At 40.5% G+C, this 14849-nt stretch overlaps 1 protein-coding gene across 2 annotated transcripts in view; it reads left to right on the forward strand.

Annotated features, from left to right (window-relative positions):
* The first annotated feature begins 9235 nt into the window (after positions 1 to 9235).
* The window catches only part of FNDC1 (fibronectin type III domain containing 1), a 129663-nt gene continuing 124049 nt past the window's right edge, over positions 9236 to 14849 (forward strand). For both annotated transcript variants that reach the window (XM_069070350.1, XM_069070352.1), the window contains exon 1: positions 9236 to 9566. In XM_069070350.1, coding sequence (XP_068926451.1) covers positions 9467 to 9566 — 100 coding nt within the window. In that variant the 5' untranslated portion in view covers positions 9236 to 9466. The remainder of the gene's footprint in view (positions 9567 to 14849) is intronic.

Raw genomic sequence — 14849 nt, forward strand, 5'->3', positions numbered from 1 at the left:
GGAAGAGAACCAGTGTCTTGGGTGAAGTCTTGACTTGCTCATGAGTTAAAAGGTATTGAAATTATAATAATATATACCTATACAGGTATTCAATATTCTAGGTATTGAAAGGTAGAGGGAAAACTTGGGATTGGGAAAGGGCATAGAAAGGGGCCTAGAAAATCTAAATATATTTACTTTCCAATTTTCCCTAGACTTGACATAATTGGAAAGCACATTTCACCCTTTCCCCTCCTCCTCCCCCATTAGATAATATTGGGCAGGATGAGATCTCATGTCCTGTGTCCAGAGAATTTTGATGCATTTCTGTGTTACTGAGGATAAAGGCTTCACAACAGCTTTCAAGGATGATCCAGAAGCCTTTTCTTTTTTTATTTCTGTGTTTTTTTTTTCTTTTTGGCTTTTTGGAGGGGGTAAGGCAGGGCAATTGGGGTTAAGTGACAAGGTCACATAGCTAGTAAGTGTTAGGTGTCTGAGCCTGGATTTGAGCTCAGGTCTTCCTGACTCCAGGACCAGTGCTCTATTCACTGCACCACCTATCACCCCCAGAGGCATTTCTCAGACAAATGACAGGAAGGAATGCAGTCAGTCCTTTCCATTTCTGAGAGTTTTTATCAACTGACTTGAGGCCTGAGGCTTGGGTGCCTCTGATAATGTACTCGGTACACAGTGGGTTTATGAACTAGCATAGGGTTCAGCTCTCCAATAGGATTGATTAATTGGCTGATGTCCTTTCTGTCGGCCCCTGGTGGGACTGAGGAAAGCATACACTGGGAAGGCAGCCCACATCTGTTTTCTTAAATTTAATGAATGCCTGGTCCAAGTTTTACAATTGCCAACTACAATTTGGAGGCTCTTCCTAGCTCTTGAACCCTAGTCCCACCCATCTTTAACACTGCCACCTCTCCTAACCAAGACCACTTTTTTCCTCCTGATTTCCATGCTATGTGGTTAAGAGTGTCCAAGTCTCTCTCTAGAGGAAAATACACAATGGATTATTAAAAAGCAAATTTAAAAGAAAAAAACACAGACACATTTTATTAGGATTTACCTAAGTTTTAAAGTCTGATTTAATTTAGCCCTAGCCTGGTTTCTTTTAGCTTACAAGTTCTTAGATGAGTGTTAATAGGCAGTTTGTCTCATTGACCATTTATTATTTTCATCTGACCTGAACTTGTGAAAAATTTGGAAAATAAATTAAAACTGGTCTTCTTTAGGTCGATATGAAGAGACCTATTTGGAATCCTCTACAACTCAACATGGGAGCGTTATCTGGGGCGAGGCTAACTTGGAAGGTGAGTACTTCAAACATATCTCACATCTCTATTACAAGAATGCCTCTAGGACTCCACTGATCAGCATAGGAAGGACCTATGGTTTGATATCTGCTGGTACTAAGTGCCACACCCTTCAGAGTCCCATGAACTCCTACTGCTATCCACCTTTTGCTCAAGGATTGGAATCAAATCACCATAAATGTTGCTACTGTAAAAGGAATGATAAGTCTTTCATTACCTTCACTAGGAATCCTGGTGATTCTGAATCACAGGCTGCCAGGCTGAAAGTTATCTTCACTGGCCACCACTCCCTGTTCCCTTATACTCCCCAGAATCAGCCCTATCCCTCTCCTGACCCTATCCCACCATTCATTGTGTCCCTCAGAATGCCCATTCTATTGTTTGTACTTTTTCAATCATTCCTCTGATTTCATCTGGATCGGGAGCTCCCACTGAGGTACTTTTTCTGCCAAGACAGATAGGTACCTTTTCTGCAAATTATAGGATTGAAAATTACCCAGAGTAGGGCGGCTAGGTGGCACAGTGAAAAGAGCACCGGCCCTGGAGTCAGGAGGACCTGGGTTTGGATCTGACCTCAGACACTTAACACAAAATAACCTATCTGTGTGACCTTGGGCAAGTCACTTAACCCCCAATTGCCCTCAAAAAAAAAAGAAAGAAAATTACCCAGAGCTATAAAGAAGTAAAATGACTTATCCCAGGTTAGCACAATGTGTTTCAGAGGTAGGACATGGTACTACTATTACTACTACTGCAACTATTGCAGCCACTTCTATTACTACTGCTGCTACTACTGCTACTGCCATTACTATTACTACTACTACTGTAGCTACTACTTTACTACTATTATTACAACTGTTGCTGCCACTACTATTACTATTGCTACTACTTCTACTATTACTATTGCTGCTATTTCTACTATTATTACTGTTGCTGCTGCTACTACTACTACTGATATTGCCATTATTATTACTACTGCTGCTACTATTCTACTATTGTTACTACTATTGCTGCTACCACTACTATTACTACTGTTGCTATTTCTAGTATTACTATGGCTACTACTCTACTACTTCTACTACTATATCTAAGTCATTCTCTAAGAAGAGTAATTACATTGATAAAGGAAGTGTTTCCTCACCTGGGATTTACCTATGCTAATGAAATTGTAGGTCCAGTTCTTATTGCTATGCCTTATACTTCATTTTCTATGTATATATTGTTTCTTTCAGTAGAATGTAAATTCCCTGAAGCTAGGGTAATGTTTTTTTTTTTAATTTGTAACCTCTTAAGACCTAGCACAGTGCCTGGCACCTAGTGTGTTTAATGACTGTATTTAACTGGAGTGGGAAAAGTTGCTGGGTTAGGCGTGTAGGAGGGACGCTTCAATTCTAAATGTTACAATGACTCCAAATTTGAGAATGAAAAAGTCACCCCATCTCCATCTGACTTAGGGAACAAGATGGAACTTACTTGAACAAGGGGCAAACTTGGTATGATAACTGATTGACAACATATTCTCTAAAGAATTTCATTTGTTTTAAGTGTTCTCTCAGGTTACAATGGTTGCCAAGGTGAAAAAAGTTAGAAGAGTTGAGTGTCTTGGTTTATAAAAGTATATTCACCAGGTGGGTGATGTTGTAGTTGTTCATCCTTTGTTTCTGGAAGAGAACCAGTGTCTTGGGTGAAGTCTTGACTTGCTCATGAGTTGAATTTTAAGTCAAGCAGGGTTGCCAAAAGTTGTCAATCTCACTCTCTTCCAGAGTCATTAAAGTCCAGTGGCAAGACAAAAGTCAAGATGATTGGTGATGACTTGGGATGCAATGGATGACCTTGGCCTTTCTAAATCAAGGTTGTTTCCTAGGCCTCAGTTTGTCTGTGGCAACACCCATTCGATGACTAAGGGCTAGGCAAGAATTGATCCAAAAGATGGCCTCATTTATCATCAATTGATATAGCAACATGAGAGAGAGGATTCTCCTGAGGATGGTACACATAAATCATTTTAAAATTTGAATTACCTGCCCTTGACCTAATTGATAGGGTATCTGCCTTTCTTATAATTAATTACCCTCTTGTTTTCCTGAGTGCTTTCTATATCTCTTATTGAACGTTCACACTTCATCTCTGTGCGTTGTCACTGGCTGTATCCCATGCCTGGAATTTTCTTCTTTCTTACCTATACCTTCTGGCTTCTCTGACTTCCTTCAAATTTCAGCTAAAAATCTCACTTTCTGCAAGAAACTTACCCCCATTTCCCTTAATTCTAGTGCCTTACCTCTGTTGATTATCTCTAATCACACACACATACACATAATCTTGTTGCATATAGTTGTTTGCATTGTGTCTTCTTCTGGTTAGATTGTAAATTCCTCGAAGGTAGGAACTGTTAAAGCTTTTCTTTGTGTCCCTAGAATTTAGCATGGTGCTTGGCACAGAGAAGGTACTCCTTAAAGGGTTGTTGACTTCATTTGACCTTGTATTCTAGTTATTGGTGATAAATGTCTTATCTTCTCTACTAGACAGTAAATTCTGAGGGAAGGGACCGTATCTTATGTTCTTTATATTCCCCCACAGTATCTTGAACACAGGCAGCACTCAATAAACATTTGTTGAAAGGATTGGATAGATGCTTCTTAGAAAAAAGCTTGATCTTGTTTTTTTTTTTTTTTTAAAGCAATTGGGGTTAAGTAACTTGCTCAAGGTTACACGGCCAGTTATTATTTCTGGGTGCGGTGCTGAGTATCTGAACCCGGATTTGATCCAGGTCATCCCGACACTGGAGCCGGTGCTCTTACTCCCTGAGCCACCTGGCCGCCCCTAAGCAATTGGGGTTAAGTAACTTGCTCAAGGTTACACAGCCAGGTGTTTCTGGGTGGGTGCTAAGTGTCTGAGCCCGGGATTCGACTGATCTTGTTTCTTAATCACAGAATATTACTCCTGGAAGGAACTTTAATAATCATCTCCTCCATCTACTCATTTTATGGTTGAAGAACTGAAGTATGCTGTTGTAAGCCCTCTTTTCTCTCTAGAAAACTTCACTTGGTAATATCATCAGCTCCCAATAGATTCAATCATCATTTCTATGCTGACCATTTTCAGATAAGTTTATCCAGTTCTAACTTCTCTCATAACCTCTTCTGCATCTCCAACTGCCTGCTGGACATTTGGGACTGTATGTTCCATAGACATCTTATACTCAACATCTCTAAAACAGAACTTCTCTCTCCTCCCAAACCCTCCTCTCTTCTTAACTTCTCTATTAATGTCAAGGGTACCAACATCCTCCTTGGTGATTATCCAGGCTTGCAACTTGGGTATCATCCTCAACACCTCACTCTCTCTCACAGCTACCCCCCTCCCCAATCTGTTACTGAGTCCTATTGATTTTATTTCTGTAAAACTCTGTATACTCTCATATATACCCCCTTCTTTCCTCTGAAACTGCCACCACATTGATACAGGTCCTCATTACCTCATTCTTGGACAATTATAATAGCCCATTGGTTAGTCAGCCTGCCACAAGTCTTCCAATTCCAGTCTATTCTCCATTCAGCTGTCAAAGTGATCTTCCCTGAAGCCCCAGTCTAACCATGCCACCCACATACTCTGTAAACTCCAGGAGCTACCTAGTACCTCCAGGATCAAACATAAAATCCTGTTTGGTGTTCAAAACCTTTCATACCCTGTTCCTCTCTTATTTTTTCAGATTTCTTACTTCTTATACCAATCTAATGTTCAATCTAATATATTTAGAGGCAGTTCAGAATGTTAGAGGGGCTGATGACTTATATTGTTCTAGAGGATGATTTGAACACATGAATTCATTTACTAGCCCAGTAGTGAGGGCCAGGAGTTTATGAGGAGATGATGTGATCAAAATGTACACTCCATCAGAGCAGTAATGAAGAGGGTGTGGGTGCCGAATGGGCTGGAACAAAGAAATCTTTCTGCATGCTTGTGAATTCCTAGAAAGCCACAGTAAGAAATGAACATAAAGTGGTTCCTTTTTTCTTTTTGAAAATGAAAGATAGTAATGATTTGCAAGCATCTTTTTAGGCAGTCTTCCCTAGACACAGGCATGCTAGAAGTGGGAAGAGACTCAGAATCAGAACACGGAATCGAGTTCTTTGATCTTCTAATCAAATCAAGGACAATCTCAAATGGATCCAGAGCAGATTATTCTGCACTAGTGATGCAAAAAAAAAAAAACCCTCAGATTTGTACTGTGTAACACTGTAATAGTACCCTTATGTGTATCGCTGTAGAAAAGTACATGCTTCACTGTAAGAAGACATGTAAAAACAGATTTTATAAATGTAAAATAAAATTTAAAAATGGATCAAGGAATTTAAATTTCCCAAAAGTTGTGAAAATTTATCAATTACAAAGCTTAACTAAGACTTGATTAATTAATTAATTAAACTAATTAAGAGACCTTCTATTTAACTTCTGTAGCACCTAGCATGATACCAAGCACACAGTAGTTGCCCAACATGTACTTATAGATCAGTTCACTTTTGTGTGGACCAGTCTTTCTAGATTTATTTGAGTATTTATTGAGCATTTGGTGTATGCCTACTGTTGTGTAAGGAGTCATAGAAAAGAAACACAAAACAGCAGATCAATAGAAGAAACACATATGAAATAGTGAGCAATAAAAAAGATTCTATTTTCCACTTAAGTCCTCCTCTGATACTTTACCATGTTATAGAGGTGACCCTTATCACTCAGAGTCAGAGCAGAACACAAGCTCTGGTATACCTTACCAAACTAGAAAGATTTGGAGTATAGGTCCAGGGAAAGACTATATCCCTGTTGTTCAAGGATCAGCCTAGCAAAATTTGGAGATGCTTTTCACCAGAAAGTTGGTAACTAACAGATGTTTTTTTTTCTTTTAGCCAAAGCAACCTACTAAATGATTTTGAATGATTTTTTGGTCCAAGTAACTCATTAAATGATTCTACTACATGTCTAAGTATGGACTGCAATCCATATTTAATCAATCAATCAACAGGCTTTGATTAAGTGCTTACTATGTGTTATGCACTAAGCATACAAAACCAAAATTAAAATAGTGCCAGCCTTTGAGGTGCTTATATTTTACTGGGGGAGGTGACATGTACACACATCTTTATATACAAAATAAAGATGGTCATTTTGTGGGGGAAGGGTGCTAGTGGCTGGAGGCATCAGGAAAGCTCTGATGAGGTAACATTTGTGCTGTACTTTGAAGGGCATTCAAGGCATTTGCAACTGGAGACAGAAGATGGATTGTCATATATGAGGAACAGCAAGAAAGGAAGTTTTGCATGGCCATAGAGTTTGAGAGGAGGTATGAAAAATTAGAAAGGTAGTTTGGAGCCACATTGTGAATGACTTTAAGTGTCAAATGGAGATAGTTGAATTCAATTTTACAAGTAATAGGAAGCCACTGGAGTTTATTGAGGAGGGTACTGATTGCAGCCCTCATTGACTTTTTCCCTTTTAAAATTCTTTTAGGACTTAGTCTATATCTCACCACTTGGTCAGACATCCTTTAGGAAAAAAATACGTTAGCATCTTTGAGGACCATAGTTGGAGAGGGATGAGATTTGGGTCAGAGAGAGCAATTAGAAAGATATTAAAATGGTCCAGGTGAATGGTGATTAGGGCTGGAACTAGGGTGGTGGCCAGATGAGTAGAGGGAAGGAGATAGAAGGGAGAGATGGTGTAATTGTAGAATTAACACAACTTAGCAACTGGGGGTAGGGAAAGTGGGGAATTAAGAATTAATCTGAGGTTATGAATGTGGGGGACCAGAAGGACATAAGTGCTAGCATTTTATAGTACTTTAAGGTTTGCAAAGCACTTCACAAATATCTCCTTTTATTTTCATAATAACCCAGAGAGGCAAGTGCTATTATCACCATTTTACAGATGAAGTAAATAGAGGTTAAGTGATATGCCCAGGGTCACATAGTAATAAGACAGAACTTGATCTCAGGTCTTCCTGATGCAAGGTCTAGTTCTGTTTCAGGCATGTTCAGTTTGAGATGCCTATAGAACCTCCAGTTCAAAATGCCCAGCAGGTGTTTTGGCATCAGGAAAATTTTAAAAAGAAGAAGGACTAGACCTATTTGATCTTGATTCCTTTGAATTGAACATTTTAATTTTGATTGAAAAATTTAAAAAATCAAGGAAAGCTGCTGTAGGATTATGGACTCATAAGGTCATAGGTTCAGAGCTGGCAGGATCTCAAAGGCCAACTAGTCCAATCCTCTCCAGACAGGTTAAATGACTTGTCCAAGGACACCAGGGAAGGGTTCCTGAAAGAAGTATTTGAACTGTATTCTAATATGGTCATGTTTCTAAAGTATTAAGATAGAAGTTATGTGGTTTATTTACTTTCTTGTGATTTAACCTCTAAACTTTTAGCTTTGCTGAGACACCTCCAAGAATCCTGGTTGAATGTTGAATAATAGAAGAAATTTGTGTAGGTTATATTACTTAATAATGCCATATGCACATCATCTTACTGGATCTTCACCACAACCCTATGAAGGAAGTGGGATATTATTATGCCCATTATACAGATGAAGAAACTGAGGCTTAGAGGGAGGTAGGTGGCACAGTGGATAGAGCTGTGGGACTGGCAATCATGAAGATCTGAATTAAAATCCTGGCCCAGACACTTAAGAACTGTGTGAACTGTGTAACCCCGGAGCAAGTCACTTAACTTCTGTCTGCCTCAGTTTCCTCAATTGTAAAATGGGGATAATAATAGTATTGACCTGCCAGGGTTGTTGTGAAGACTAAATGAGCTAACATGCCAAGCACTTTGTAAATCTTTTAGTGCTATATAAATACTAGCTATTATTAGAGAAAGCAAGTGACTTCCCCAAAGCCATATAGACACCTTAAACTACACTACTGGAAGAGAGACAGACATGTACTTATCATATCTCAAATGTTTTTTTCTTCCCTATAGTCTATACAGTATTTTGGAGACTATATGTGGATGTTCCTCCTGATATCTTCCCCTTCAAGTTCTCTTACTTCAAGGTTCAGCTCAGGGGTCAACTTTGCCACCCTGTTCTCTCCAGCAGAGGGTAATTTCTCTCCCTTGTCAAAGTTCCTCCTGCCCTTTTTTGCTAAGATCTATCTTTTACCTCTGTTTCATTCTGCCTTGTTCTCCTCTTGTGTCCCTACTGTATTCCCTTTTTAGACTGTCAAGTTCCTTGAGGGCAGGGATTCTCCCTTTTTTAAAAAAATCTTTATATGCCCAGAAGCTGACACTGCACTTTGTATTGGTAGGTACTTAACATAGATTTGTTGAATTGATATGACAGTAGTGATACAGAGTACCTGTAGTAGAGAGTCTACTCTATAAAAATGAAAGCAGTTGGAGGAATCAAGATCAAATAAGTCTATCCCTTTGGCAGACTAATAGGCAGGGCCGTTTAAAATCAGCATATGATACCTGGAAAAAGATGGTCAGACATAACAAAATGAATAAGGAAAAACAAATGATTGATTTAGTTATGAGTAGGAAGGATGGGGCAAGCCACAAAACGGAGAGAAATCTGGCAGCGGATGTTAAACATTTTGGATAAGGTTCATTTCTGTATTATCCGGAGGTATTTATTTAAGAGGACAAAGTGGATTCCTTGGTTTGGAAGTTAAAAGGCTTTTTTAGAGCCAAAGAACAAGGGAAGTTAGAGGAGGGAAGGAATTTCCTTGGCTAGTTCCCTTTACACATAAATCATTACCTCTCCAGAAACACCAACCAGGTTTCAAACCTCCTGGCTCAGTCACCCTCCACCCACTTGGTCTCTCCCTTGCTCCGCCTTTCTGGCTACCCCATCCCACAGTGCCCCCTGCGCTGTCCGCGCGACCCGGCAGGGGGAGGCAGAGGGACACATAGAAAGAGCATCAGCCCCGGCGAAAGCCTCCTCAGTGATGAAGCGCGGTGCTAGAGTGTGAAGGACGCACGGACAGCACAGGCGGGCGCTGGTCACTGCTCCTGTGAGGTGCAGCCGGCTGGGAGCTGGGTTGCATTACTTGTGGAGACTTCCTCGGGACCCGGTAACTCTCCTACCCTTGGGAGTCCTCTTCCTGCCCTCCCGTCCCGGGTCCCGCAGAAGCAGCGAGCCACTCTGCAAGGGCTGGTAATAACCCCGGGCTCCATGGCTCTCACGGGGCGCGCATCCCGGCTCCTGGGGCTCCCGGGGCTCCCGCTGCTCTTTCTGGCCGCGCTCGTCTACTTCGCCTCCGCGCAGGCACCAGGTACAGTCCCCCAGTCCCAGGGGAGCAGGTTGTCCTCTCCTGACGTTTCTCCCCTGATTCGTCTTTTCTTCCCTTCCCTTCCTCTTTTCCATCTCTCCTCCTCCCACCCCTTCATGCCACCGTTCTGTCGCTTCGTGGAGGGGCCGGTTCCAGCCCCACTGTGCTTTGCAATGTGTCACTAACCTGTGCATCCTCATTCACTCCAGCCAGGAAAGGGGATGGCAGATGGAGAGGGTGGCTGGTCGGTGCATCTTCTGAGGACAGTAGCCGAACACGGGAAAGTGGCGACCATAAGCTTGGTCGCCACCAGCGTCACCCCTGACTCCGGATTCGCTTTGACTCGGAATGCTCGGAGATAGCTCCCCGGGGACTGTAGGATGGGAAGGTGCACTTTGCGCGCGGGATTCGCGCCTTTGCTCGCGGAACCCCAGCAGGACTTGGGTGTCCCTTCCTATATTTTAACTTTCCCTTTCCTCTGCTTCACCTGTTAGCAAGGGGGGCGACAGCTGCGAGAAGAGAAGGGAAAGGACAGGCGGAATTTTCTTAGGGAAACTAGGGGCTCCCGTGGGACCATCCTATGTCTGAGTCTGAGAAGGAGCAAAACTTGCTCGCAGGGAAGGAAGTCCGTGTGAGGCTTCAAGCACTTTTGCACTGAGCAGCCAACCACTGTGACTTTGCCTGGGAAGTTTCTAATCAGGATAAAGGCTTGTTGTGATGGCCCCCACCTCAAACCCCCCCTCCCCCCTTTGTGGGGAACAAGGTGGGAAAGAAAGGGGAAAGGGAATTGATGTTGAGGGGTGGGAGGAAGGAGGGATTGGAGCAGGAAGGAGAAACTTCAGCCCTCTCCTCAGGGCTCTTCTGAAAGCAGAGGCTTTAAACAGAGATGGATACTGTGGGTGCTGAAATGTTGGAAAGGCACTTAAAAAATGTCAATGCTTCTGTAAGTTTCTGGGAGAAAAAAAATAAACCCGTTTCTCAGAGACTAGAAGTCATGCCTGTCGTGGTTTGTTTCCTTCATCCTAAAGCATTTGGTGGCTTCTGTTCCCGCCTCCTCTCTTGCAGGCCTTTTCACTTTGAAAATATGTGGGCTTTCTTTATGTCATCAGTTTGTAGGAGTCCAAAAAGTTGAAATTTTTGTTGATAGGAGTCACTCCCAGGCAGCAGAAGACAGCCCATTTTGATTAGGGGTTCTTGTTTGATGATATGTAGAATGGATTCTTTGCTTTTTGATTGTCATTAAAATGCCATAGTGCTAGAATAAAGGGGGAAACCCCTTCAGGGAATGAGAGTGGGGTGGGGTTCTTTGCCTCCTCGACTTTTTTCTTGATGGTATAATCATAGGAGTATAGATCATTAGAGTTGAAGAGTCAGCTTAGAGTCCATCTCATAAAAGTTTAAGGCTTTGCTAAATAAGTCTCAAAGTGGAGTATTCAAATGCATCCTTCACAGATTTTACGAAACTTTTTTTTTTAAAGAGATCATGTACTCAATTAAAATTTTTTTGAATCCTCCCTAAATCTCTCATTCCTACCTGCATTAGTTATATATGGGTACCTACACATATGCATTTATTCTTTTATTTAACCACAGTAAGTTTGAATTAATGAAAGTGTGTTGTTCCAGAAATTTTACTGTATTGGACTTTTTGCTAAAACGCCTTTCTGACTGTTATACCTTCAAGCACTTGGGTCAGGCAACAGTATTGGAATTTGGAAGCCATAATGTCAGGAATTTGGGAACCAGGGTTTGTCCCTAGTAGTCCACAGATTTTCATCACATTTCCCCCTCTTTTTCCTACTGCTTTGCTTTCCATAAATCACAGCAAAGCTGTGGAATGCTAGAGATGGAATATGAAAATTTCTGGCATTCTACTTCACAGTGTTGACATGGAGTTTATAGTTAAATGATCTCCAGCCCAGAAGTAGACAGTATAGGACAAACATACTTTGGGGTGACTGACAAGCTTAAGTTAAATAATGCTACAAAACAAAAAAAGTCCACAGAAACCTGTAGAGCATGCCACATAACTATGGAAGAAATGACAGGATATGTAATTTATTTCATCTGCTCTTGTGGAAAAGTTTCCTGTCTGTATTCCAGTATTAAAAAGTTAAAGTATTATACTTTGTAGAACTTAGATGCTTCATTTATACATCATAAAGTGCAGTGGGGATTTAACAAAAGGTTGATTAATGTGAATTAATGTGATTAGTGTAGATAGTCAAGTTGTATAAACCAAGCCAAAAAATTCCCCTCCTCTCCCCCCCCCCCCCCCCACACATTCTGAGCTCTGAATCTGCTGTATCTATAGTCCATTTGAAGACCTTACTGGAGCTGTAGTTTGATGGTGAAAGGTGATCACAATTCTAAAAATGGTTTTCAGGGTAGACGGAAGTTTGTAAATTACTAAAGCCTTAAGCAAAGATTTAAAAAACCCTTACTTTCTAGTAACTTTATCTTCTTTGTTACAGAGATCAAGAGCAAACTTTGAAAAAAGTGAATAGTATTATAGATTTAGGGTTGAAAAGACCATCAGAATTATCTAAAGTCTTCATTTTATAGATGAGGAAACTGAGACCCAGAGAAAAGTGGTTTTGTTCAAAGCTATGTAGGTAGTGAGTAGTAGAATCTGGATTCAAACCCTAATGCATCTGACTCCCAATTTATTGCAGTCTTCACTGAACCATAAATTCAGACAACTAGACTCTTTTTCTGCTTTTTCTGCGGTCTTTATAAATAGAATATCTGATCTTTTCTTCTCAAGGAAAGAGTGGGTGGTACCATTCAACACCAGATGAGAAAGAAGTGGTATTCTGTTATTTGGCTGCTAGGTGGCAGAGTGGGTAGAGCATTGGGGCCTGAAATCAGGAAGACTGCAAACCCAGTTCAAACCCAGCCTGAGACACAAGCTATGTGACTCTGAGAAAGTCACTTAGCCCTGTTCACCTCAGTTTCCTCATCTGTCAAATGAGCTGAAGAAGGAATGGGCAAATCATTCCCTTCGTTATCTTTGCCAAGAAGACCCCAAAGGGGTCACGAAGAGTCAGAAACTCCTAAAACTACTGAACAACGACAGATCTGTTGTTTACCTTCCTGGGTCCCTGCCATTTTTGTGTCTTATCCTGATCTAGAAAGGCAGGCCTTGTATATCAGTGTGACAGTTGTTGCCTTTTAGATGGAATTTGAAGGATACAAGGAAGGCACTTTTTATTCTAAAATAGGTTTGGAACTCTATGGCCATACATTGTCTAAAATTCTACCAAGAGATTAATTTCTTTGGTTTTTCTTTGGATTTAACCAAACTTTGGCCCAGTTTGTTATTTACATGTGCAGATACCAAGAAGCAACAAGTTAGAGGATAGTCAGCCTTGGAATCAGGAAGACCTGGGTTCTAGTCCTGCCTCTGATATGTATTGTCTCTTCAAGTCACTTAACCTCGTAATGCCCCATGACAACTCTCTTAAGACCCTAAGTTGAAGAATAGGTACTAACTTGTGCTGGTAGAAATTACTCAGGTAGGTGATGCAGTGAATAGAGCATGGGCTCTAGAGTTAGGAGGACCTGAGTTCAAATCCTGCTTCAGAGGCTTGATACTTAATAGCTATGTGACCTTGGGCAAGTCATTTAACCCAAGTTTCCAAGGCAATTGGCCTTGCCTTCCCCCTTCCAAAAAAAATTCCTCACCTATATCAATGAGATTATATGTTCAAAAAGAAATTTTAAAAAATGTAGATGCTACTTGGAGGGTAGAACATTTTAAGATGTTTTCAGTCATTAATTGCTATGTAGGCTGCTTTTTGCTATCTAATTGCTTTTTGCCTAGACATAATAGTTGAGATTGGGATCCTGGGGAAATGGGAGTCTTGAAGTAGAGTATGAAGGGAGAAATAATTAAGGATCATGGGGCACTGGACTGGTGAGGATTCTGACAGATGCTCAAGACAGATAGCATAAGGGAACATGGCCCTTGTTGTACGATAGATTGGAATCCTGACACTGAGGGGAAACAGAAGAGCTAAGGTGGGAGGGTATCCAAGACAAACTTTGTCTGACTTGAAGTTTTACTTAGGGAAGGCTCCGTGATTGAATCAGCTCTATAGAAACAATGTCGGAGAGTAGAAAGGGGCTGCTACAATGTTGTCTCTCACCGAGAGGTTCCATGACCCTTTCTTCTTTCCACAGAACCTTGTAAGAGGTTTCTTTTGAAGGGAGACAAGTCTGGAAGGAGGAGAGGTTCATGGAATCATGAGTTCTAGGGCTGAAAGGGACCTAAGAGGTGGTTTAGTCCAACTCTCACACTGTACAGATGAGGAAACTGAGACCTAGGGAGAAATGATTTTAAAAGATTTTAAATCATTTTAAAGATTATAAAAGTTGTAAGTAACAAGAGGCAGTATTCAAACTCAGATCTTCTGATTCAAAGCCAGTGGGAGCTTTCCACTATACTGGGCTTTCATCTACTTTATTTACTATCTGATGATAGAAAAATTTCACTATCAATATGCTTTTTTATTGCTGTATTTTTCACATGATCATGTAGGAGACTGTTCTTATTTATTTATATTCCTCAATATCACTTCTTATATAGTTTTCACTACTGAAAGTCAACTTCTCTGGAAACTGTTCCTGAGTACCTTAACCACAGCAGTCATTCAGTCAACAGTCATTTATTAAGTGCTACTGTTTGTCAAATAATCATCATTCAATGTTTGATTAGTTCCAATCAATTATCTCTTTATGTATTTGTATCTATAGCTATATCTATGTATACACATATGTATATACACATTTATAATCAACTTAGGATGTATAATTATTCTATTCGATTCATTCCAACAAGTACTTATTAATTGTCCACTGTATACATAACACTGTAAGAAGTTCCAGGATAGAAAGATTGAAACTGATCTAGTCCCTGACTTTAAAAAACTTACAATCCAATAGGCAGGAGTCTATGTGGACCAAAGGTAAGTATGATACTAGGTTGAATGTGATAAAGACCTAGGAGAAATCCATAGAAAAAGCTCTAAGAAAATTAGAGTATTTTCAGGAAATTACCTACTATGTGCCAGGCACTGAGGTAGCATTGGTGATACATATAAAAACAATGAAATGATTCTTATTCTCAAGGAACTTATATTCTATCTGGAGTGACAACATGTACATATTTAGGCATAAATAGAATATATAACTATGTTTTAAATGTTTAAAACTACATGAAAACTTTTGGATCACCCTTTGTATAAGTATATAGAGAAAAGATACAAGGTAGTTCGGGAGGGA

The sequence above is a fragment of the Petaurus breviceps genome, unplaced genomic scaffold (assembly GCF_028583685.1).
Source record: "Petaurus breviceps papuanus isolate PSGF00001 unplaced genomic scaffold, PetGlider_PUasm1.0 90808, whole genome shotgun sequence".
Taxonomy (NCBI): Eukaryota; Metazoa; Chordata; class Mammalia; order Diprotodontia; family Petauridae; genus Petaurus; species Petaurus breviceps.